Raw genomic sequence first — 26,399 nt, 5'->3', positions numbered from 1 at the left:
TAACCTCCTGAAATGAGTTTTCACACTTTAAAATGGCATTTAACGCTCATTGAAGTTTTAAGAAACTTTCTAACACTTAAAACAAAAGAGACCCCAAATGCCTGTGTTTTGAGCAAGATGGCATTTTGATACACAGCCGACCCCAAATGACTGTAAAACCACCTATGTGTGTGTGTGTGTGTGTGTGTGTGTGTGTATGTGTGGGTGTGTACGTGCGTTGGCACGCGTTGCTGCTCGAATTCGATCAGTCCGAGTCTCGTCCTCTCTAAGACGGTGTAGTTTTATGGCACGATATCCTATTAAATTCCAAGAGTTATGAGGATGATTCCGGCACAACATGATACACACGTATACACATCAAACAATCATAAAGATCTATTCCTACCAGAAGTGGTCATGGTAAATATATGAATAACGTACGTAAACCCGACGTCTGCTCAAAGTGAAAGAATTGTCACGACTGGGAAACTGATTCATCAGTCATCAAGCCAAATAAAGGTATCACTGAAATTGGCCGTTGAAAATGTTAATACTTAAAACAGACAAGCAAACACATCATAATTAAATAAGAACGATAACAAGTCGCGTAAGGCGAAAATACAATATTTAGTCAAGTAGCTGTCGAACTCACAGAATGAAACTGAACGCAACGCAACGCAGCAAGACCGTATACTCGTAGCATCGTCACTCCACCGCCCGTGGCAAAGGCAGTGCCCGTGGAATTGACAAGAAGAGCGGGGTATTCGTTGCGCTGAGAAGGATAGCACGCTTTTCTGTACCTCTCTTCGTTTTAACTTTCTGAGCGTGTTTTTAATCCAAACATATCATATCTATATATTTTTGGAATCAGGAACCGACAAGGAATAAGATGAAAGTGTTTTTAAATTGATTTCGACAAAAAAAAATTGATAATAATTTTTATATATTTAATTTTCAGAGCTTGTTTTTAATCCGAATATAACATATTTATATGTTTTTGGAATCAGCAAATGATGGAGAATAAGATACACGTAAATTTGGATCGTTTTATAAATTTTTTTTTTTTTTACAATTTTCAGAATTTTAATGACCAAAGTCATTAATTAATTTTTAAGCCACCAAGCTGAAATGCAATACCGAAGTCCGGGCTTCGTCGAAGATTACTTGACCAAAATTTCAACCAATTTGGTTGAAAAATGAGGGCGTGACAGTGCCGCCTCAACTTTCACGAAAAGCCGGATATGACGTCATCAAAGACATTTATCAAAAAAATGAAAAAAACGTTCGGGGATTACATACCCAGGAACTCTCATGTCAAATTTCATAAAGATCGGTCCAGTAGTTTAGTCTGAATCGCTCTACACACACACACACACACACGCACACACGCACACACGCACATACACCACGACCCTCGTTTCGATTCCCCCTCGATGTTAAAATATTTAGTCAAAACTTGACTAAATATAAAAAGGAGCAGCATTACTGCCGAGTAGAAGCGCCAACAGCAAAAACAAAAACAACAACAACAACCATCAACAACAACACACACACACACTGACACACACACTCACACGCACGCGCACACACACACACACACACACACGCGGCACTGACACACACACACACACACACACACACACGTACACACACACACACACACACACACACACATACACACACACACGCGCGCGCATACATACACAAACACACACCCCCAACCCCCACCTCCACCCCCCCCCCCACCCACACACTGACACAGTGACACGATTCCCAGTCTACCGGTACCAGAGTTAGTTAGGCCTACTATACAGTCATGGAGTCAAAACGTGACTTTTAATGTAACAACACCACACATGTACGCAAACATTGACGAACACACCCGAAATAAATACACACTTACACACACTTTACCACTCAGTTACAAATGCACCCCCCCCCCCCCCCCCGGCCTGCCCCCCGTACGCACACACACGCGGTGTCACACTGCCGGCACATACACACTGACACCGGCACGGCCGGCACTGACACACACTGACACACACACACCGTCACACACACACACACACACACACACACACGCACGGCGGCGTCTGCACACCGCCCCCCCCCACTCACACACCGACACATACGCGCACTGCTACTGACGCACACACACACTCACACACACACACACACCCCCACACACCGTGACTGACATACACTGACGCGCGCGCTCAGTCGCGGCGCACGCACTGGCACGCACACGCGGCACGCACGCACGCACTGCACGCACGCACTGACGCACACACGCATACACACACACACACACACACACACACACATATATGTAGAGTTTGCACACCGAGTTTCACTGGACTTGAAACTTTTAACCCCTTTATTGTTATGGTTGGTATATGGGAACTAACTTACTTAACTACTTACCCACATTAAAAACAAGAGAGTTGTTTCCCATCACGGCATCGGCAAACAACAAAAAAATGGTCTGGAAACTGGAACATCTGCGAAGAGAGAGTGTGTTCTCTGCATTCTCTGATATTATATAATGTATTCTTTCAGAATGTGCGGGATTTCAAATTTGTATCACGACACAAAAATACACTGAACCAATGAGCTAGTTTTTCTTTCTTAATTTTACCTCAACCAGATGAGTCACATTTGAGTTCCGTTTCTTACTCACTAATTTATTTGGGTGGCGTCCAACAAAATGGCCGAAGCCTTCAACATCATCTACCTACCGGAGCATATTTTGATTAAGATATTCTCCTACATGACGTACAATGAGATCAGTGAAAAAAGAGAGGTAAGTGCCTGCATCGATTTTTATATGTGTGGCTATGCACATAGGTTCGTTTGGAGCCATGGCATTCGAAAACACAAGTAAGGTACGATTTTTCCCCAATGCCGGCCAAGTAGACGAGTTGTCTCCCTTCTAAAATGGTGCCTGAAAGATTGCGGAGAATACAGCGTACATGATTTAGTTGAAGGAATTGTCCGACACTGCCTCTTAGTCTAAGTCGGCATCTAGAAATAAAGACAACAGTACTTTTCATAATCGCAATGAGAGTATAATGTATAACACGTACTGTCAAATAAAAGCTTGTGTTGCAATTTGCTGTAACTTTCTGTAACTCACTAACTGTAAGTGTACTAACATTTTGTAGTGATTTACTGGCTCAGTGTCTGGGTCATCACCGTGATGATCTTGAGATTTGTGTGTCAGAATTTCCCCTCAACTGCAGAATCACAAACTCACACTGTCTATAATTATTGCTTTAAAATGTATTAGCCCCCCCCCCCCTTTTTTTTTTCATTCAAATTTCCCTGCAGATTCATGTCTTTTCTTTATGTATTATATAAGCAAGCACAGCCGTTTACAATTTTATGTTTTGCTCATTGGTGTAGTCTGTTGTTTCTTTTATTTTTAACTATTCAAAATTTTGATTTTTCATGCAACACACAGACTGACAGAGTGAAGATTTTTGTCTCATAGATTGACTCATACTGGTGGTCATGCAGTCTCTTTTCCCACCATGATCATGACCATGAAATCCCCACCATGAAATCAGTCCAGGGTTGAACAATAAATCCTGATAATGATAGTAATACACTTTAGTTGTAAACAGTAACAATTGTGTCAGTGTCAGACTTAACTATAGTACAAGCTACCTGCAGCTAAACCATAATCCATTAATTGTCATGTGAAAGGCCAATCACTGAATCAGATCAGTATAAATTTTAGTGGGAAAGTATCATTAAATGGATTGATTAGCTGCTCTGCAATTAAAATTTTACGTTGACAGCGTACGCTGACTTTAAGTGATTAGTGTCTACTGTCATTCATGACACAAAACAAGACCTATTTTCTGCAGCAATATGACTAGAATGTGTATATTGGCACTCAAAAATTGCCGTATTTACACAAAATGTTGCTCATGAGCGTGACCCCTGGCTTAAAAGATCCCAGCAGCTATTCAACTGAATTATTCTTGTGTTTTGTTGTTTTGTTGAGATGAAAATTTGCTGAAGATTTGAACTGGACCTGTCTAATCATAGTTTTTGGTACATTTACAGGTATGCCAGTCATTCAACAGAGTATGCAGCCGAGAGCTCACCAAGGCGTTTGTCCGCGTGGATCGTCTGCACAGCCAGATCCAGAAAAATATCAAGTCCCAGCTTCCTCGCAAAGAGTCAGAGCGACGCAACCATGCCCTGTCACGATTTGTCGACGTTTTGTCTGCAATGGAGACACGCTTGTCTCTCCTCTCCATGACATACACAAAGTACATTGACCTGGACCTGTGCTGCTTCATCCCGGGCAAGGTAAGCTGAAAAATGTGTGGACATGGTGACGTTTGCAGTTGCAGTGAAGGTTTCGTTTGATGCTAGTGTTTCAATTTAATTTTCATCTAGCACCAAAAAGTGTAAGTGGAAGATAATTTTAGTGCAGCTGATATATGTTCAAACGTGATGCGTTATAATTTGGAGCAGTTAAAAATACTTCAAATTTTGTATGGTAAGGTTACTTAGTCTTAGACTTATTAAGTCTTTTTTTAAATTGTTTTTAGATTAAATGTAAGCATAATTTGTACAACTACAATGGTGCACATGTCCAACTCATCTTTATGATGATATTGACAGAATACTGACCAGTATTGAGTAAATCTTTGGTTGATCTCGGAGATATTTCTTAGAGTGGATCACTATCACTATCAGTATCAGGGTGAATTCAGATTTCAATTTTCATGAAGTACCAATATCCTGCTCTTCATAGTTTTTACATGATCTGTAAAGTAAACCCCTATATTATTGAGATTATAACTCATGCATTTAGCCAGATGGTTTACCTTTCAGGTGCTGGATGAGCTGTACCAGCTGCTGCGACGACTCCAGAACACCGACTCCCAACCTCCGCGGTCGTACGATCTGCTGCAGTCGCTGCGAGACCTGTCCACCATGGCCATGGAGCACTTCGAGGAATTCATCGTCCCCATCCTCAAGGCGCAGATGAACGACTGTTCCCAGTCCCTGTACTTCTCAGCCTCGGCCACCTCCTCCGCCATGCCGCTCACCTCCACTCTGGGGTCCCCTTCCTTCACCACCAATTCCTTCACCTCCAGTATGGACATGTCAGGTACAGTGAAACCTCCATTTTAAGATCTGAAATAATCAGACAAAATCAGGAGGTACAGTGGAACCCCCCTTTTATTCAGTTTTTAAGACCTCCAAAAATCTGAGAAAATCGGGTCTTGAAAAGAAGGAAGTTTTAAAATGGGGGTAATTTTACAAAGGTTATCAACAGAAATTCTGAGAAAACAAGGTCTAAAAAAAGGAGGGAGTCTTAAATTTGAGGAGGGGGGGGGGATTCCACTGTAGTCTCAGAATGGAAGTTATTTTGCATTAAATAAAAAGTGAAATTTAATTAGTCGAAAACAGAGTTAATATCCTTTTCCGGTCAAAGATGTATACAGAAATTTCCCCTTGTTTTTGGCGATGACCGATGTAGCCCTCATAAAAAAAGAAAGTCATAAACATTTAGGTGTTATTTTTCAAGATAATTGTAAATGGGCCTTACACATACAGTCTATTGTGGCAACTTGTCGAGTACTTGTGGCTTGTTTAAAATCTTATAAATATCGTTTGTTCAGAGCCACAACCATATATATCTCCAAAACGGCCATTTTGAGAAATCGCACTTCAAATATTCAAAGGGCTATGTAAATTCAAATATGTCGGAACTCTCTAATTTTTTTCACTGTAAGGAAAGATTTCCTTAATTTAAACCATCAATACAAGTTTGGGAGAGAAAAAACAAACACAACTGACCAAAATGTGCAATTGAAATGTTTATTTCGTTGTGGCATGGGCATAGATGAAGAAAGCCGACAAGAAGTTCGGGCCACAACGACACATCCACTGTTGGATCGTTGTGGCGTGAGAAATGGCGCGAGTACTTGGTGAAAAGTTCCAGCCACAACCCAACATAGCGCTGATGCATGGTTGTGGCGTGTTAGAGTGGTCATATTTCGCCTGCGTTTAATCCAGCCACAACCCGACATAGCGCTGTTGCATGGTTGTGGCGTGTTAGAGTGGTCATATTTCGCCTGCGTTTTACCTTCCACAAGCTAACAACCATCTGTTATAATACTGTGGCATACTGCTTTAATGTTGGTGAACCAACTTTTCTTTGCAACAACCCGATATCATGCTTATAGATGGTTGTATAATGAAGTATTCGCCATGTTTTCCAATATTTACTTTCTGGCACAAAACATGACGTCTTTGCCAGCAATAACAATAATAGTCTGCATGTGAATTACGTGGCTTTTTGTTATCACTAACGTGACACATTCGGGTACTGCTTAGGCCTAAAGAAATGTATTTTTCTGGTTATGGTAAAACATATTGGGGTAGGTAGGTCGTGAACTTTTTTAATCACGGAAGAGAATGAGAAAAAAACAGGCACAAAAAAGAACAAGTGTAAAATCACAACAAAACAGTCTAGTTAGTCGACAAAAATAGGTTTTGTGGGATTACAAGTTACATACACTTAAGTTATTGGTGCACAATAGAATCAAAACTTATTCATGCAATGAAAAATCATGTAGGCCTTACCTTAAAGTCTTCTCCCAAGATTTGTGTTATATCCACATGAAAATCCACAAACACGACACTTTGACACACTTTGGTCTCCAAATATCCGTCGAATGAAAAAAGCACAACACGCACGTTACAAATTGTGAAGCTGTCTGTTCAATTTTACAGTTCAACCAGAGGTGACGGTGAATTTGGCAAAGTATGCTAAGCAGCTCTTTTGGACTGCACTGTTTGGACAAAACAAATAATAGATCTATTATAAAATACAGACACTTGCTCAAATGCACACGATATGAAACCCCAGAATTGTTTGTCGAGTATTCAAGTATTCAACACAGGCTATAGTGTCTTTCTGCATCCTCTACTCTAATCCAAAATAAAATGTTGCAACGATTAGTCTTCGTCGGTGTCCATGTCTTCGGTGATATCGGGTTCAGGCAGGCGGTCTCGTGCGTGACTGTCACAAGGGAGAGACCTGTACAGATGGTGATGCTTTTCCTGTATAATGTTCAGCCGACAGGTCGAGTAGATCAGCCTTTTTGGCGGCTGAGAGAGGTATCCTTTCGGTGTAGCGGTGGGGAATCTCTCCAATGGTGGTGACTGTCACAGGCCCACGACCACGACGACTGGATCCGTGTCTGATATCTAGCTGCCTGAAGGGATCAGACATCCTGTACTTGAAGTAGATTGCTCAATGTTTACGCTGTTGTTGCACTTGAGACTGCAGTTGCTGCTGTCTACCGGCTTCATTTCCTTTGCCTTTGTCACATTTCCCCTGCTGTTGACAAATTCTTTCCCTTCAAGTTTCATTTTCTTCCTTTCATTCTTCTTCCATGCTGTTGGATTAGACTGCCGTTTTCGTCAACGCTTTTTGGGAGGTGTATCATAGACAGTTGTTGAAGGCATGGCAGGATAAGTAACACTGCTGGATGACGAGTCGCTGACATGATCGTCATTAAAGGATTGACAAGGGGGCGTGTGGGTTTCGGCATCTTCTGTTGATCCAGGTAGGAGAGGGGGCATGTGAGTTTCGGCATCTTCTGTTGATCCAGGTAGGAGAGGGGACGTGTGGGTTTCGGCATCTTCTGTTGATCCAGGTAGGAGAGGGGACGTGTGAGTTTCGGCATCTTCTGTTGATCCAGATAGGGGAGGGGGCGTGTGAGTTTCGGCATCTTCTGTTGATCCAGGTAGGAGAGGGGACGTGTGAGTTTCGGCATCTTCTGTTGAGTCCGCTGGCACATGAGGACAAAGACGGGGAGAAGTGTTTCTTTCGGAAGGCTGCTGTGAAGTCCCAAACACTTGATGCCTTCTTTTGGCGAGACAGCCATCGTAATGTTCTGGTTGTCCCGTTGGCGCCAACATTGCTAAGTAAATGGGACTTGCTTCATCGTGTTTCACAGATGTAACTGTCGGTGTCACGTCCCATGTAGCAGGTTCTTGTTTGCTGGTAAAAATCTTCACCCTTCTCCCGGTGAGGTTTGCCAAAGCAAGAGGAAGCGCATCGTTGAATTTAAGATTCCAGGTACCTGATAAAAGCATATTTGACAAATCCTGTATCGCAAAATTCGCGGACGAGCAACCAGGAAAGTATTCCATGTAGATATGAATGTGTTGCACAATATGCTGACACAAGGTTTCCCTCAATGTCACTTCATCGTGTGCAGCCAAGTGAAGGCTGGCTGCTTTAAAGAAGCAATTCCCATCTGCAGAGACCTCTTGACGCTCCATTCCATTAACTTCAAGTCGTCGGTTCAGCCTCTCGTTGTTAATGCGAAGAGCAAGTTGTCGCAGATTGTTCTCTGTTCTACTCGCATCGATAGCAGCGGATAGGACAGCTTCCTCAGCACCTATACACACAAAGTCAATAACCACTATGTTATCAAAAACCGACTTTGACACCTCTCTCTCCTCTTTCTCGCCCTCTCTCTCTCTCTCATTTCATCTTTATTCATACACTAACAGCATTGGTAGTACTCAAAACATGTGGTGTTTACTTTGTTCACGTTCCAGAAATAATGAAACATAGTACTTAACATGATAACTATACTCATGGTGTAAACAAAACCACAATCCATATCATTTGTATCAGTACTCACCAGTAGGCCTATTTGATGGAATATCAGCATCAGCAGATAATAATGCTGCCAGAGTCTCCTTGTCACTGTCAGACCATAATGATTCATCGTCCATTTTGGTTGCGCGCAATATACTGGAATATTCTTTTATTTCTTACATTTATTTCTTAGTATTGAACTTATTTCATGGATATAAATTTTTATAATGAACTAATACAACACTAGCAAATTTCATAACTTGTAGAGAGAGAGAGACAGAGACAGAGACAGAGAGAGATCTTGTGCATAAGACTTCATTTTTACAACAAAACTTTATAAAAAATAAGTCACAGAATAAAAACAAATTTGATTTAGATATATGCCCATATAAAAAAATTGAAAGTTATTCAGAAGTTCAAGGGAAGAATACTTTCTTAAATAAGAACAGTTTCATTCATGTGTGGGTGTTGGAACACCTAACGGTTGCATATAAAGTAAGAAATTAGAAGAATTAGAATACTTACAGAAAATCGCGAACAGGTCCAGACAATATTGCGAGTTGTTGTCTCTTGCTATCATCAAAGACAAACTGAGAAACTTCAGTGAAGTGGAGTGAATAAGAAACAGGGAAAACCCTGCCCGGCGTGGGAAAGTAAGCAGGGAATCAAGATTGACCACTTGATGGGCACCACATGTCGGGTTGTGTATGCTGGGCATGCCTCACAGGCTATCCTTCTCTCCTGCTACAGCAACACTTCACCTCGGTGTCTGGTTTTCAGCAGGGAATTAGTGCCACTCCCTGCGGTTACCATTCCAGGCAGAATAAGATATCTCTCTCATCTATGATTGTTCTATGCTGTGTGGTGCTAGAGACTGACAGTTTGCACACAAACTAAAACCCTGTAAGGCCTCGGTGTCTGGTTGTGGCATAAAACTTCTCCGTGCTTCCTTACAAAACGTTCAGGCTAGAAGGATACTGCTGTAGGTATGTGTCTGTGGCATGTAGAAACCCGTCAAACTTCACAAGTCAACAACCATATTTCCCATTTTTTTAGAGTATCATGTAACTTATTGATATGACACATTCACATGATATGTATGAACACATTATGCACCCAAATCTGTAAAAAAAATAAAAACCAAATAAATCGAGATATATGGTTGTGGCTCTAAACAGACGATATAGGCTCAGTCGAAGATCCCTAGAAGCAATGTATAAATCTTTTATTTTACCTCATTTTGATTATTGTGATGTTGTGTGGGATAATTGTACAAAGAAGCTTTCAGATGAGCGACTCCCCAGTGTAAATCAGATCTGTACAAGTCATCTTTTATTCCTTCTGCAACTAGTCTCTGGAATAAGTTGCCTGAAAATATACAACAATGTGATTCTGTTGGTCTGTTCAAGCGACATTTCACAGCTTTTGATATTTCAATTCCACCATATTACTATTCCCCAAATCGCAAAACTGAAGTTTTGCATTGCAGGTTAAGACTTGGAATGAGTGATTTACAATATGATATGTTTAATCGCCACCTAGTAAACAACCCGGAATGTTCTTGGTTATTTTGCTGAAACTGTTCATCACTATTTGCTATCATGTCCCCTGTTTAATGATGCAAGAACCGCAACAATCGGTACATTAGCTCCAGAATTTGTTAATATTGACACACTCCTGACAGGTGATTCAAACATTTCCATATTTGAAAATAGTGCTATTTTTGTTGTTGTCCAAAGCTATATTGAGAAATCAAACCGCTTTGGGACACCTTAGTTCGATGTTGGTGTGTGTTTTTCTAAATATATTACTTGGGGCCCATCTTTTTTTTGGATATTTTGTTTCGTTCTCGTTTTGCATTTGTTTTCGTTTTCGGTATTGACACAGATTGTGTTCGATAATTCAAACTAAGTTTTCCTTGCTGTTTTTCTCCTTTTCTTTTTTTTCCTTTTTTTTATTTTATTTTATTTTTTTATATATTTTTTTGTTTGTTTGTCTCATCTCTTTTTTCAAAACATGTGTCGCATTGATCATAATCCGCCATGAAATTTCAGGAATGTTTATGTGAGCACTTACCATAAGTTTTAAACTTGTTGTGCTCCTTCTTAATGATGTTGTTATATTATCATGTGTCTGTTTACAAATAAAATACTGTTTAAAGGAAGTTATTTTGCAGATGTTATGAGCAGAAAATTTAAAACAAAGCAATGGCTTGAAACTGAAAGGGAAGCAGTCTTAAAATCACATCAGATAGGATGTCATTAAAGGGGAGTTACCGGCACGGTTGGCCTAGTGGTAAGGCGTCCGCCCCGTGATCGGGAGGTCGTGGGTTCGAACCCCGGCCGGGTCATACCTAAGACTTTAAAATTGGCAATCTAGTGGCTGCTCCGCCTGGCGTCTGGCATTATAGGGTTAGTGCTAGGACTGGTTGGTCCGGTGTCAGAATAATGTGACTGGGTGAGACATGAAGCCTGTGCTGCGACTTCTGTCTTGTGTGTGGCGCACATTATATGTCAAAGCAGCACCGCCCTGATATGACAAACAAACAAAGGGGAGTTTGACTACCATTTTGGGCGGGTCTTATTCAGTTATTGGCATTTTCTCAGTCCTCAAAGCAGATGTGCAGTTCGTTATGCTGGACTTGCTGCAGAAATATTTTGGAGCTTGAACATGCATACTTTTGTTTGTCAAATTTGTATTAAATTTATGAGGTAAAAAACTTGTTGCTGCTGGCTTCGACCTACTTAAGGCAAGGTGTCCGCATGAAAACAGTTTAGGAGATTGACAAAATATGTTTGTACACTGAAGTTGTTACATTGTTACATTCCCTCAAAGTTACTATTCATGTTGACACATGGGGGTGATATCATAAACTGATAAACCATTAAGTTTTGGTTTGAAATTGAATGTTATTGTCAAACTAGTCTTTTCAATTATGCAAGCATTGTCTCAAAGTCAGAGAGAGATATTATTCAAATAAAAAGAAAACACACCAGTAACCAGGTTAGGTAAGTTCAAATCCATATTTAATATTATTCTTATGCATGTTGAGTTAGAAATGGGCATCAAATCAGTTTTGTTTTTGAAGTTTAACATGATGTTTCTATTGCTGCAGGTATGCCCATTCTGGACTATTCATGGGCGATGCCAATTCCCATCGTGAGCACTCCATTCAGACGCACTCCTCTCAAACTGGATGTGCAGCGTGTGCAAAACCAGGTAAGCAGTGTGATGCGGCTCTGGATGTGGCATGCTTTGCAGGGGTCCTTTTGTGCTCAACGGTTTTGAAAGTGCAGATCTCAAACTTCTGTGCTAACCAGTGAACTCAGCTTAACACTTTCTACCCCACCTATGTTGACCAAATAGTTTTTAGCCGAGGCCAGCTGTGCTGCAGCAGGTCGATCACTCAGAATTGTAGTAGCTGTGTAGAAATGTGTATCAACACGCTGGAATGCAGGCGTTAGATCGACGTTACGGGAAGCGACTGAAGCTAACAGTCTGAGCGAATATATCTCGTACCTGGTCAGATAGAGCCAAATGAGTGTGTAAAAAAAAATCATCTTCAGACTTCACAGTTACATTTTTTTGCTTCTGAGCAGTCATCATCGTTCTTCATAAACGTTCCCATTCTCTGTACACAGATGCAGATGCACTCAGCAGCCATTGCCACCATGACCAAGGAATGCCGTGAACAGAAGGTGAAGATCGCCGAGCAGAGTCGCATCATCACAGAACAGGATCGCAAGCTCCAGGAGCAGTGCAGGCTGGTCGGGGAACTGAAAGCCCACATGCAGGCCTCAGAAAAGACAATGGAGGTGCTAGCTGTGCAGCTGACAGCCATTACAGGAAAAGAGGTGGCCTTACCCAAGCCCAAACCGTGGGATCAATCCCTGTGGGAACTGCCGACGGCCAGGGCGGGGCCGTCTTCTCAGGACACCGGTTTGACGGAGGAGCTACCCATCTTTTCCTATTCCTGCTCACCCGATCTTGCTGGCAGGGATCACAAGTTCAAACCGTTTGCGCCACCAGACATAGGGGGAAGGGCGAGAGGGCACTTGTTCTCGCGTGAGAAATGCACCTTCGAGGATGACTACACGGGATTGGATCCCATGGCTTACCACATGAACGAACTGTGCCACGGGTATTCCACAGCCTGTTCCACGCAGCGCCTGCTCTTCCAGGTGGCGCTGTTGATTCCAAGCATCGCCGCCAACCACTCGCTGCCCCTGTGTTTGGCAGACACGCCCCAAGAACAAAAGATAGACCCGCGAGACCCCAAGGGCATCATCTTGCAGCAGCTGACGGCCGCTCAGAAGCAGCTGTCCAATCTCTTCGAGGAACACGTGGGTTGCACCCAGTGCGGTGATGCGGCCGATCCGTCATTGGTGGCAGCTCATTCCTACCTGACCCCGTCAACTAGTCGTCACGACCCGGCATTGTTCGCCTCCTCCCCCCTCCTCCCCCCACCCCCTCCACCTCCTCCCGTTGCCAATCAGGGCCTAATGAACCGCGCCCAAGAACTGTACAACAGGATGCAGGCGCTGAGTGTCATGTCGCTGGACAAAATTGTAGCTCCGCCGATCAAGACTGAACCGGCAGAGATGGAGGAAATCATGGTGGAACACGCGAAAGCCAAGGGAAAGGGCAAGGGGCCTATGAAGCGTGGGCGTTCAGTGTCCAAGGCCGTAGAATCTGACACGAACAAAGTAGAAGCTAGCGAGACAGAACCGACTGGAAGGAGCCGAAAACGCCGCAGACGCTGATTCAGTGATTGCTTGCCTGTTTTGAGGGCTTTCTCGTGGGTGGGAGATGGGGAAACTGGGTTTGTTTAGGGCCGCCAGGTTAGTCAGGGGTGTTTTTCTTATGTTCTCATTTTGGGGGAGGGGGATGTCATTACTTGCTCTCTATTTCCTCTGTTGTTTTAGTTTTATTTGTGTGTGCTTTTGTAAAGAACAATTTTTTTGTCACCTGGGAGGGAACGTTTCTTTGCTTGGTACAACAGTAGTGTTGTATCGGTAACCTTTTAAAGCTGTATTTTTAAGTTCCCCACACATAATTCTGTGTGGTTTATGATTTTACATCATCTGTTGATGCCGTATTTTCATTCATGTCTCAGTAAAAACAAATTGGTTAAAGCAATGTGTCGTCTCTCAAAGACAAAATTGCAAGCGTTGGAATCGAACAATGTTGACAGAGCCTTTTTTGAAAATGTCCATGTTATTTATTCATTTTATTCCAGTGAACTAGAATCATGGTTAAACGCATGGTCATTTTCTTTTTTTATACATGTATGTATGACACTCAGTCAACGACTTGACTCTTGTTAAATACTTTTGAAACTTTGAATCCTCAAAGCTTACAGCTGATAATGTTTCTGCATTACATGTATGTTCTTGTTGTTGCCCGCTCAGCGATCAAGTTTAGATAATTGGCCAGCACTTGCCTGGGAGATTATTTGTGCAGAATGTGTCATTAAAAACATGTGAAAGTCTGAAAGAGCATTTTGTGGTTTGGAAGGAAGGTGAGACACTGAGAGTGAGAATGCAGAGTGTATGTTTAGAATGCAGAGAGTTGTAACTTGTATTTGTAAGGAAGAGCTACCGGTAAACGAATCCTGGCAAACCATTGGAATGATCAATGACAATGTTAAGTGCAGTGTTGTTCCCAGACCCAGTTGATCCTAGATTAAAAACAGATAAAAGTCCAAATGTTCTTTCAGAAGATCCCCTACATCATAGTACATTTATGTGAAAACTATCGGACGATCAGCAATCGGAACAATGCATCAGATCAAAAAAGCAAGCGCCAGGGACCGAAGAACAAGGTCTGAGAACAACACTAGGTGAATGCGCTACTGTATGGATGGGAGTCGCCTCATTGAACAAACGTGTGTAACAATCTGCATCAATGCTCCGATTTACTCAATGCATTGTTCAAAATGCAACCATTGATGTAATTAAATGTAAATGTAAAAGTACAACTTGTGACACCCTGTGCAGTTATTGTGTGGTCAAGATTGCAGCACAGCAGACAGTCTAAATCCTAGAAGTATCAACGTATATATTAATAAATTATAAAATAATACACATTTTGCCTCCATCAACCATCAAAACTTAAAACATTTTTTTAAAGTTTTACTTTAAGAAACTGGATTTTCCAGTTTTAACAGTTATCATAAACAGGATTTCCGGCGAGAACCGGAAAGGTGTTAGCCCTGTCATTTGTTGATTGAGGAGGTGTATCTTTGTCTCATTGTCAGCACTGGCATGAAATTTCTTGTTATTCCGTAAAGATATGTTAAGTAAGTTGGCGAGAAAGTGGTTGGTACAAATATTCACCCGAATTCTACTTCACATTAAAAAATGAAGTAATTTAGTGGAACCCCCTTATAAGACCTGCAAAAATCTGGGAAAAAATAGATCTTGAAGGAGGGAGTCTTGTAAATTTATTTGGTTGTGAACAGAAAATGTGAACAAGTCGCGAAAGGCAAAATAACAACATTTAGTCAAGCTCAGTCGAACTCACAGAATGAAACTGAACGCATTGCATTTTTTCCGCAAGTCAGTACACTCGTAGCATCGTCTGTCCACCACTCATGGCAAAGGCAGTGAAATTAACAATCCAGAAAAGCGGTTGCGCTGAGGAGGATAGCATGCTTTTCTATATCTCTATTCTTTTTAACTTTCTGAACGTGTTTTTAATCCAAACATATCATATCTATATGTTTTTGGAATCAGGAACGGACAAGGAATAAGAGGAAATTGTTTTTAAATCGATTTCGGAAATTTAATTTTAATCATAATTTTTATATTTTTAATTTTCAGAGCTTGTTTTTAATCCAAATATAACATATTTATATGTTTTTGGAATCAGAAAATGATGAAGAATAAGATAAACGTAATTTTGGATCGTTTTATAAAAAAATAATTTTAATTACAATTTTTCGATTTTTAATGCCCAAGTTATTAATTAATTTTTAAGCCTCCAAGCTGAAATGCAATACCATAGTCCGGCCTTCGTCGAAGATTGCTTGGCCAAAATTTAAATCAATTTTATTGAAAAATGAGGGTGTGACAGTGCCGCCTCAACTTTTACAAAATGCCGGATATGACATCAGACATTTATCGAAAAAATGAAAAAAATGTCTGGGAATATCATGCCTAGGAACTCTCATGTAAAATTTCATAAAGATCGGTCCAGTAGTTTACTCATCGCTCTTCACACACACACACAGACACAGACACACACACACACCATGACCCTTGTCTCGATTCCCCCCTCTATGTTAAAACATTTAGTCAAAACTTGACTAAATGTAAAAAGGAAGCTCTTCAAAGGGGACAAGTCTTAAACTGTTAACTGTAGTATTTTTTTTTTGCGTTCTGACTGATGCTAACTAAACCACACAATGTGACTCAAGTTTGTTTACATTATGTATGTATGATGATGGAACTCTGTGTTGATGTGAATTGGAAACAAGTCGCATAAGGCGAAAATACAACATTTAGTCAAGCTGTCGAACTCACAGAATGAAACTGAACGCACTGCAATTTTTCAGCAAGACCGTATACTCGTAGCATCGTCAGTCCACCGCTCGTGGCAAAGGCAGTGAAATTGACAAGAAGAGCGGGGTAGTAGTTGCGCTGAGAAGGATAGCACGCTTTTCTGTACCTCTCTTCGTTTTAACTTTCTGAGCGTGTTTTTAATCCAAACATATCATATCTATATGTTTTTGGAATCAGGAACCGACAGGGAATAAGATGAAAGTGTTTGAGTTCAGTCACACTGGCCCTCGTGGCATTTTCCAGTGCGATGTGCGTGTCAAAACCGGCCTCCACCAAAATGTCTGCCACCGTAGAAGGGAGCTGTTTGACCCACTTATCAAACTTGAATTTGGAACCGTCTCTGTCAGTCGTTTTGCACTGCTGCGTATAAAAAGTTGAAGTAAAAAGAACTGAGTAAAAATTTCCAAGTCAGCTTTGCTAGCAAAAAAGTTTGCTGCTGCTGCGCCGGTGTCCAAAAGCTGACTGACAACACTGAATACAAAAGCTAACAATCACATATATCTAGGCGTAGGAATATTTTACTCAATAGGCCCAACACACACAACTGCCACACGATACAGCATTCCTTTCACGTGCAGCCCGACCCATCCGCCGAACACGCTACTCCACGGTGTAACCCATCCCGCAGAAGGGACCGACTGCACGAGAGACAGAGTTGAGCGCACTCACACAAATTTAAACTTTATTTATTCTAAATAACACTTAAATTGATTTCGAAAATTTAATTTTGATCATAATTTTTATATTTTTAATTTTCAGAGCTTGTTTTTAATCCAAATATAACATATTTATATGTTTTTGGAATCAGGAAATGATGAAGAATAAGATAAACGTAAATTTGGATCGTTTAATAATGTTTTTGTTTTTTTTTAACAATTTTCAGATTTTTAATGACCAAAGTCATCAATTAATTTTTAAGCCACCAAGCTGAAATGCAATACCGAAGTCCGACCTTCGTCGAAGATTGCTTGGCCAAAATGTCAATCAATTTAATTGAAAAATGAAGGTGTGACAGTGCCGCCTCAACTTTTACAAAAAGCCAGATATGACGTCATCAAAGACATTTATCGAAAAAATGAAAAAAACGTCCGGGGATATCATTCCTAGGAACTCTCATGTAAACTTTCATAAAGATCGGTCCATTAGTTTAGTCTGAATCGCAAACACACGCACAGACAGACACACACACACACACACACACATACACCACGACCCTCGTCTCAATTCCCCCTCTATGTTAAAACATTTAGTCAAAACTTGACTAAATGTAAAAACAACCTGTTTGAACACATGCTAACAAAGGTGACTAATGAAAAACAGTAGTACAGAATAAAGAAACAAAGACAATGGTCTTTTCGTTCTTTTCGTTGTATTTTTAATTGTATGTACAGTTTATATACATTATTATCGATTCATGACATCTAAAACTAAGACAATATGTATTATATCAGAAGACCTCAAGCATGCCATTGTAAATGCATCCACTGAACCTTGCATCTAAAGGAAAATGCAAGACGTTTTCTTCATGCGTTAGTAATATCAGCTGTAATTGCACACACCATTTTCCATCAGTCAAATTAATACTGACTAAACCAGTCCTTCCTTCATACAATATGAAAGGACTATTTTCTATTCTGATTCATACTAACAATGTAGTCAATTTGTTATTTGGGCTGCACCACAGGCATGCAACTAATGTCCCATCCATCAGCCTCTGGGAAAACAAATAAGTATGAGCCAACAACTTCCAATGGTAAACCTTATAAATGTGTGTGTGTGTGATCAAATCAAATAACCCAGTGGGTGTGTGTGACAAAAAAAGAGAGAGATAAAGAGAGAGAGACAACTTGTCCATTATTTAAAATACAGATTCTTTTGTAGAAGTTGACCCTCTCTGGAGTGCTAGGAGTAAGTGGAAAAAAAAAGTCAGCAACTTTTGAAATTAAACATTTTTAATATATCGAGTCCTGAAGCCATCAAACTGTAAAATGTACAAAGCACAGTTTAATCTTTCAGAAACACACACAAAAAACACTCGTCTAAAACAACACTGGAACTATTAACTTTACACTGAAACTTTATATCACAACACTGATACCTTCTCTTCAATACAATATTCATCAAACCTTTTTCACTAACATCATTAAGTTTTTAATAATATGCATGGGTGATGTTAAATATTTGACTCCATATCAACCAGCCCTTTTCAATTCCAGCATACAGAGCAATCAGACTGAAATGTTGCTTGACACTACACCAGCCATCAGTAAATTCTGATCATTTTCTTCTGAATAAATTAACATAGTTGCATGAGATGTATACATCATGCACGCAATAGATTTTACCAACCCCACATGACTGTTAATTCAAATCTCAATCTTCATCAGTAATTATAGTGGAATCCCCCTTCTTAGACCTAGTACTCCATAATCTTAACAAGTCGCGTGCATTTAGTCAATCTGTGGAACTCACAGAATGAAACTGAATGCACTGCTTTTTTTTCACAATGACCGTAATCCGCCGCTTGTGCATAACGGAGTGAAACTGACGAGCCTGTTCAGGGCGATAGTGGTTTCGCTGTGCTGCATAGCACGCTTTTCTGTACCTCTCTTCGTTTTAATTTTCTGAGCGTGTTTTTAATCCAAACATATCATATCTATATGTTTTTGGAATCAGGAACCGACAAGGAATAAGATGAAATTGTTTTTAAATCGATTTGGGAAATTTAATTTTGATCATAATTTTTATATTTTTAATTTTTAGAGCTTGTTTTTAATCCAAATATAACATATTTATATGTTTTTGGAATCAGGAAATGATGTAGAATAAGATGAACGTAAATTTGGATCGTTTTATATAAAAAAAAATTTTATTACAATTTTCAGATTTTTAATGACCAAAGTCATTAATTAATTTTTAAGCCACCAAGCTGAAATGCAATACCGAAGTCCGGCCTTCGTCAAAGATTGCTTTACAAAAATGTCAATCAATTTGATTGAAAAATGAGGGTGTGACAGTGCCGCCTCAACTTTTACAAAAAGCCGGATATGACGTCATCAAAAGTATTTATCGAAAAAAAGAAAAAAAACGTCCGGGGATATCATTCCCAGGAACTCTCATGTCAAATTTCATAAAGATCGGTCCAGTAGTTTGGTCTGAATCGCTCTACACACACACACGCACAGACACACACACACACATACACCACGACCCTCGTCTCGATTCCCCCTCTATGTTAAAACATTTAGTCAAAACTTGACCAAATGTAAAAAGAATCCAATTTTGAAGGGACGGGTACTTTAAAAATAGAAGTACAGTGAAACCCCCCCATTTTAAGACCCGCCAATTGAAGACTACCTCCTTATCAAGACTTTATTTTCTCAGACTCCCTCATTTTTAACACCCAATTTTCTACGATTTTGGAGGTCTTAAAAGGGGGTTCCACTGTAAATCTGAAGAAAAAACCACAGTCTTAAAAGGGGGAAATTCTTAAATTGCGGGGTCTCTGAAGGGGGGTTCCACTGTATTATCACAAGCAGCTATAACACAACATGATCAACTTTCATAGTTTAACAGTGAAAGAGGCTCCACAGGAACAGCCTTGTTCAGCCAAGGGATTGTCTATGATGCGAAACGCTGAGCGGATGAGCTCTTTGTAGTAGTCCACTGTCGACCCTTTCACGAAGTCCAGGGAGTCCTTGTCTATCACCACACGCGCTCCATCTTCTTCAAACACTCTGCAAAACAAAAACCAAGAAATAGGATCTAATAGAAGAGTTTAGTTAAAAACGGTAGCAGTCTGTGTTGGACTTTTTTGTTTTGTTCTTTTTACCTCGGCAAAACAATGACTCAAAATGTTAGACTAGCTGCATATTACTGGCACAGAATGATACTTTTTCCAGCACTTGGTGACGACTACACACACAATGTACTACAAATGATTTTAGAAGACAAAACTTAATTAGCATTTCAACATCTCAAAGGCCACTGGATTTTTGTTTAGAAATACTGAATCAAAAAACAAGAAAGGTAGGTTGTTGGAACGTTAATGTTATTGACTTCTTCTTCTTCTTCTGCATTCGTGGGCTGAAACTCCCACGTACACTCGTGTTTTTTTGCACGAGTGGAATTTTACGTGTATGACCGTTTTTTACCCTGCCATTTAGGCAGCCACACGCCGTTTTCGGAGGAAGCATGCTGGGTAATTTCGTGTTTCTATAACCCACCGAACTCTGACATGGATTGCAGGATCTTTTTCGTGCGCACTTGGTCTTGTGCTTGCGTGTACACACGGGGGTGTTCGGACACCGAGGAGAGTCTGCACACAAAGTTGACTCTGAGAAATAAATCTCTCGCCGAACGTGGGGACGAACTCACGCTGACAGCGGCCAACTGCATGGATACAAATCCAGCGCGCTACCGACTGAGCTACATCCCCGCCCCCATGTTATTGACAAAACAACACATCCACCCTACTGGTGTCTAGATTGAATATAATCACTTATCATTTCTATTCCAGGGTTAGACTTCTTACCTCAGTAATTGTAAACACATTAGGTGTATACTATACCTACATTCAACCTTAGCTCTCTCTATTTTGTCTTTACAAGTCACATACAACCACGCGCGTACTTACTCTCTCTCTTTTATTATTATTTTGATGTTTTATTAGTTTAATACTTTGATGAGGTATGTGCGCAGTCTTTGCTTTTGTTTGCAATTATTCTCTGTATATGTTCCAAGGACAGGTTGGAAGATTAGGCTAAGCCTAAAACCTTTATCCTTATGTAATAAAGTTCTGAGTTCTGAGTTCTGAGTTCTCTCATTCTGTCTCTTTCTGTCATGTTCTATCTTTTTTTTTTTTTACGCTGACGTCATTCCCTGTCTACGTCACTCATTTCGTCATATAATCATTCATTCGCGTGCAGCTTCGTGGCAGGCGGAAGAAAAAAATCAGCCAGATAAGTTTTCGTTATTAATTGTTTGTCTGTGCACCTAAAAGACCGTTGGGTCGATATATAATTTGTGAATGTATTGTTTTGTCAATAACAAACGTTCCAACAACCTACCTTTCTTGTTTTTTTTATTCTGAATTTTCGAACGTTGGCAGTCTCTTTGTTTTTAGAAATACTGTAAAATAAGACCCAGTATTATTAGAAGTAAAACCATCATTAACAATTACCCCTCTTATTACACACCCCCCCCCCCCCCCCCACCCTCCTTCCGCCATTACACAGTTAAGGCACATGCTAAGGACCTCTAAAGAGGTTTTCAGTCGTCCTTGGCACATGCACATAATCTGTAGTTACGGCAACATGTGGCTGAAAAAAGGGTAAGCTAGTTCAGCAAAAACTCTGTATGTATATGCATGTGTGCCATATACACTTCAGAACCATATACCTCAGAATTTCACCATGAAAGAGATCTAACTTGCAAGATTAGTTACCTGTCATCCTCGTTAGTCTTTGTGTCCAGCTCAAACTTGTACTGAAACCCTGAGCAACCTCCACCTTCCACCACAATACGCAGGAAGGAGTTGTCTTTCTTGCTTATTTCCTTCAGTTGCTGTTGATAAAATACAAAACAAATAAGGCACACAGAAAGTAAATATGAATTACACAAAGTAATCAATACAAACAAATAAATACAGGAGAGGAATACAATGTAATGTAAACTAAAAATGTACACAAAATCAGGGTTTAGCCTGGAAGAAAAAGACAATGGGACATTTGTCCCCCTCAACCAAATTCTGATGGGACACTACATAGTCGAAGGCAAAACGCATAAAGCAGGCTAGGCGGTCCGAAAATGCTTTTGACGAAAGATGCAAAATAGTGCTATTTAATGCCATATGATGATATGAGAATTTGCCAGTGTCTCCGGTTAGTGTCTGTGTTTCGATCAATGTCGATTCCTTTTGACAGTTTCCACAGAGGTAATCTCGCAAGCACAGATAGTTCGCAGAATTGGTTGAATACTAATGAATTACATTTTAAAAGCAAATCACATTACATTTTACAAACTCGCAAGTTGCTCGGCTTGGCGCGCGTTTTTGCCTAGCTCATTCCGAACATTGTACTCCCGTGAAAAGTGTGCATGGGGTGGCGCAGTGGTACGTAATCTCAGTGCGCCCTTTGACGCACTGAAGACAATTCCAATGGGACATTTTGAGATGTTATGCGCCAATGGCGCATGGCGCACTAGTAAATGAAACCCTGCAAAATATACATGCCTGAAATTACATGTAGTGATCAATGTGCATGTACATGTACTTACATCCCCGGCCTCAAGAAGTTGTTATTTGGACTTACAATAAGTACTCAGGTCTCACTTGATTAAAATCATGCCCCTGATGGTTTTATCATGGCCAAGTGCCCCAACCGCCCTCCAGCACTTTGAGCAACAGCATTACCAACCATAGCACTGACACACAATTTCCAACCCAACCGGGTCTCTAAACCAACTCCACGACTCGTACTTGACACCAACCTCCAGCTCTGGCACCTTAATTGGACTGATGGGGTCTATGTCAACCAAAAGAGCGTGATTCCCTGTTGGTGGGGTTCCTGTGTACAGGGAAAACGCCTACAGGAACTCCACCTACAAGGAATCCCACTCTTTTGGTCGACATAGACCCCTTCAGCCTTAATTGGTGACTAGAAGCTCAGCACGACTTCACAGCAGCCTTTTTGAAATTTATTTTTTAAACATTAGTTTAAAACTTTTATAAATTTATCATCAAAGGCCGGGTAACACCTGGGAACATGTCCCATGGTTTAGCCTTGAGGGCGTTAAATAACATTTCACTGGTTATAATCCTCTCTTTGTCTGTCACATCCAGGGGCTATATCGGGAGTATGTATATATGAGACAATGACAAAAGGTGACGTTTTCATGTCAGTATGTCCCAAATGACATCAACAGTACATTTTTCATTCTCTTTAATCTGTTTTCGTTCTATTTTTTCTAATAACATGCGTTAACAATTGATTGCCAACTGGAATGGAAGAGCACAAAAAGTGTAACTTGATATGTAGTTTCTCTAGAGGGAAAAACATCTTCCACTTTCATGTCAGTGTGTCCCATGCAACATACATTTGCCAAACAGCTATGTGTAAGTAGATTATTTGTTAGTGGTATAGAAAATACTGATCAACAATCAAAGTCAGTTTTCACATTCATGTTCTACCTATTTCTTATTTGTTTATTCTTTTGGCAATGGTGAAATGTCAGCAATCGTGTGTCATTCGGGACAGTAGACATGACACCTGACCTTTTGTCACTGTCTCATATATGCTTCTTGTCTTACCTTCACACAAGCTTCACTAAGCTTTAGCTCCTCTCCTTTCTGTGAGGCATCTGTGGACAGATCTGCTTGGGATGCTGTTGAACACAGTCTTAGACGAGTGAATCTCTGCTGTGTCTGGGTCTGTGACTGTGACGCCCTCCATGCCGAGTACGTCAGACAACTGTGAAAGCATGTAGATTTATCAGTGAAGAAATGAAACTTGAACTCAGAGACACCCCCCCCCCCCCCTTCTCTCTCTCCATCTGCACTGCACTTTCTATCCCAGAATATGCACCTTGATCTATGCACCCTCCAGCACCCACCTCCAGCCTTTAAACACTCTAAGCAGTTGATCGAATGAATCAAAGTTTACATCACAAATGTAGAGTTTCAGCCCAAATCTCCTTTGGCAAAAGCTCATATTATACACTCCACGTGTATATATATAATATACACTCCGACAATGAAAAGCTCTGTTACAACTCTAAGCCAATGAAATGCCCCCTTAAAAGTATTCGGAAGTATAAGCCAATGAAAAATTAGTCTGAGGTACATGTATTGACTTCCCCCATCTGTTTTTCGGAGTGTACAACCATTTCCAGTTCGAAACACACTCCAAGTGTGTTCCAAACTCCAACAATAAACTGCCGTGTAACATCAGTTTTGTGTGTGTGTGTTTGTTTCTGTCTGTGTTTGTCCCTAGCGTACTTTGATTCCATTAATCGAAAGTGAAGCATTCGATCCTTCGCAATATGACGTCGAATGACGCCCCGAGTGTTGATGCGATTCAGTGTCTGGTCTTTTATGTACAACCCGATAATGTAATCTGCGTAACAGCAAAGGCCGAGCAGCATCAGATTGTTTTCGTTTTTTTTTACTCTTATAATTAACTGTTTCGCGTTACTTTCGCAAAGTGCATGATGTTGTCGAATGGCAAATTTGCTTCGCGGACGGAGTCTATACAGGGGGCAGAATCTTGTATACACTCCAAGTGGGTATAGCCAGTGCGATCTCCTTTACTTGAGTAATGATAATAATAAACCATGTCGATTTCGCTGACTTCCACTGAAAAACTTATTTCACTTCGGTAAAATGTGTTCTGACCGTGACCCAGACTCAAAGATAACTTTATTGAACTCCCATGAACTCAAAAATGATGGTTCTTGAGGAAGACTATAATCTCAAATAATACACTTTTTTTTCTTTCTTTATCTCTCTAGTCATGTCTAAATTATACATCAGTTTATTTTAATGTTGTTTCAACTGTTCACGATTTTTCGGATGTGCACAGTCATACACGCAAGGTTACGGTTAACACAAGAAAGTATCTGCACAAGAAAGTATCAGCATCATAATAACTAGATCAACGATTCTAAATCATGTTAGTTCTTGCCTGGCAAAGCTCTTCACTGCAAACAACAATCGTTAAAACGATTACCTTCGCGTGCTCGAAACCAAACGAAAACACTGTCTCACAGCAGACATTTTCAGCGCAGTTTTCTTCTGTAATTCAAGGGAAATAATGCTAATGTCTTGTTTACCCCAGAAGATGAGAAAACGTGGACCAGGATACGGATCTGTCCATGAAGAAAACAAATGTATGACGAGTTGATAGAAACTAAGTTAAAAAAACAAAGGAATACTGTACTCACCGATACAAGAACGAGACAAGACGGTACGAATTTTCGCTTATGGAAGCTTCATCAGGAAAAACAAGAACACAAAAGACAACAAAAAGCTAGATAGAAACTAGTCAAAAAAGGCGAAAACGGTGATAATGACTGCAACAATTATTAGTTTCAAGACAAATCGCATTCTTCGCTTTTATTTTAAACACGGAAATGCGATCCAGCATAATGTTCATGACTCGATCCGATAAAATCACTGGCCGCGGTCAGTCAAGTTGTTGATAGTCGGCTAAGTCGGTCCCAAAGCCGCAAAGAAAGTGTCTTTTTGATTTTTGTACAACTGTAAAATTGTAAAATCTACATTGCAGGACTAGCAGCTACTTTTATCTTGCACTTTATATGTGTGTTTATAATTTTGTGAACCATGTACTGTAGAGCAGTCATGTCTTCATCATGTGAATGCTTTTTACCTCTTTTTTCATTGTATTTGTAGCGGTATATACACCGGGCTTCAGTGTGTGTGTGTGTGTGTGTATGTGTGTGTGTGTGTGTGTGTATGTGTGTGTGTGTGTATGTGTGTGTGTGTGTGTCAGTGTCAGTGTCATTGGTATAAGTGAGTGCCAGTGTGTATGTAGTGTACGTGTCAATTTTATTAATGAGCTTATTTGAGGATGGTTTCATAGAAGACTTACGTAAATGCCTTTTAATAAGGGGGAATATATTTTCTACATGGACAGTCGGACCTGCTCTTGCGAGTCTTGGTAACCTGCTAACAACGCCCACCAAACTGAATGATCCCCGATGAGGGTTTTTTCATCTCTATAATTCACCTTCCCATTTACGACCAACTGTGTAGAACGACCAATTTGGTTGGTCCTTTTGGTGGTCGTTATATAGACAGTCTCTACTGTAGCCTATATTATACTTGCGAGTTAAGTTATAACGCTAATCGTAGACTGTGACCAGGTCCTGTATCTTATAGTATATCGTTGTTGTTAATGAACGATCATGTATCAGAAACATTGAGGCAACTCTAACTTTAAAAACAATGACTGCATTCAAACAAGGCTAATGTAACGAAATGCAGTTACATATCATGTTTTTGACGGCGGATCGCGGAGTCAAGCCGCCGGGACTTGGATAGTCCAGTGTCACAATGATACGTTTTATGTCAACTGATTTTCCCCCACGAGGGTTCGTCTCGAATCACCGCCCTCACACACACAAATTAAGAAATCCGACACGAAATATGAAACACTGCCTGGCTTCCAGTTGGGTGAGACTTGTGC

The 26,399-nt window shown here is 40.5% G+C and overlaps 2 protein-coding genes across 2 annotated transcripts; one reads left to right on the top strand and one right to left on the bottom strand.

Annotated features, from left to right (window-relative positions):
• The first annotated feature begins 2,344 nt into the window (after positions 1 to 2,344).
• On the top strand, positions 2,345 to 14,125 carry LOC138951636 (uncharacterized). The gene is made up of 5 exons (XM_070323174.1): positions 2,345 to 2,782; positions 4,054 to 4,302; positions 4,834 to 5,113; positions 11,745 to 11,848; positions 12,271 to 14,125. Exons 1-5 carry the CDS (start codon positions 2,687 to 2,689, stop codon positions 13,390 to 13,392), a joined length of 1,851 nt encoding a protein of 616 aa, XP_070179275.1. The 5' UTR covers positions 2,345 to 2,686; the 3' UTR covers positions 13,393 to 14,125.
• A 3,405-nt stretch (positions 14,126 to 17,530) lies between these two features.
• On the bottom strand, positions 17,531 to 25,023 carry LOC138951887 (iron-sulfur cluster assembly 2 homolog, mitochondrial-like). Its single transcript, XM_070323448.1, has 4 exons — positions 24,921 to 25,023; positions 23,504 to 23,663; positions 21,641 to 21,759; positions 17,531 to 19,931 (listed from the first exon to the last, which is right to left on the bottom strand). The coding sequence occupies exons 1-4, from the start codon at positions 24,965 to 24,967 to the stop codon at positions 19,757 to 19,759; spliced, it is 501 nt and encodes a 166-aa protein (XP_070179549.1). The 5' UTR covers positions 24,968 to 25,023; the 3' UTR covers positions 17,531 to 19,756.
• Between the last annotated feature and the right edge of the window lie 1,376 nt (positions 25,024 to 26,399).

The sequence above is a fragment of the Littorina saxatilis genome, linkage group LG17 (genome assembly GCF_037325665.1).
Source record: "Littorina saxatilis isolate snail1 linkage group LG17, US_GU_Lsax_2.0, whole genome shotgun sequence".
Taxonomy (NCBI): domain Eukaryota; kingdom Metazoa; phylum Mollusca; class Gastropoda; order Littorinimorpha; family Littorinidae; genus Littorina; species Littorina saxatilis.
Note: the sequence above shows the minus strand (reverse complement) of the source record. Positions and strands in the feature narration are given on the sequence as shown.

Coding starts and splice junctions, on each gene's coding strand:
- LOC138951887 (XM_070323448.1), bottom strand. CDS start 24,967: ATGTCTGCTGTGAGACAGTGTTTTCGTTTGGTTTCGAGCACGCGAAG. Junction 23,664..24,920: donor TTGGTTTCGAGCACGCGAAG/GTAATCGTTTTA, acceptor ATGCTTTCACAG/TTGTCTGACGTACTCGGCAT. Junction 19,932..21,640: donor AAGACTAACGAGGATGACAG/GTAACTAATCTT, acceptor TTTGTTTTGCAG/AGTGTTTGAAGAAGATGGAG.
- LOC138951636 (XM_070323174.1), top strand. CDS start 2,687: ATGGCCGAAGCCTTCAACATCATCTACCTACCGGAGCATATTTTGATT. Junction 4,303..4,833: donor GCTGCTTCATCCCGGGCAAG/GTAAGCTGAAAA, acceptor TTTACCTTTCAG/GTGCTGGATGAGCTGTACCA. Junction 11,849..12,270: donor TGCAGCGTGTGCAAAACCAG/GTAAGCAGTGTG, acceptor CTCTGTACACAG/ATGCAGATGCACTCAGCAGC.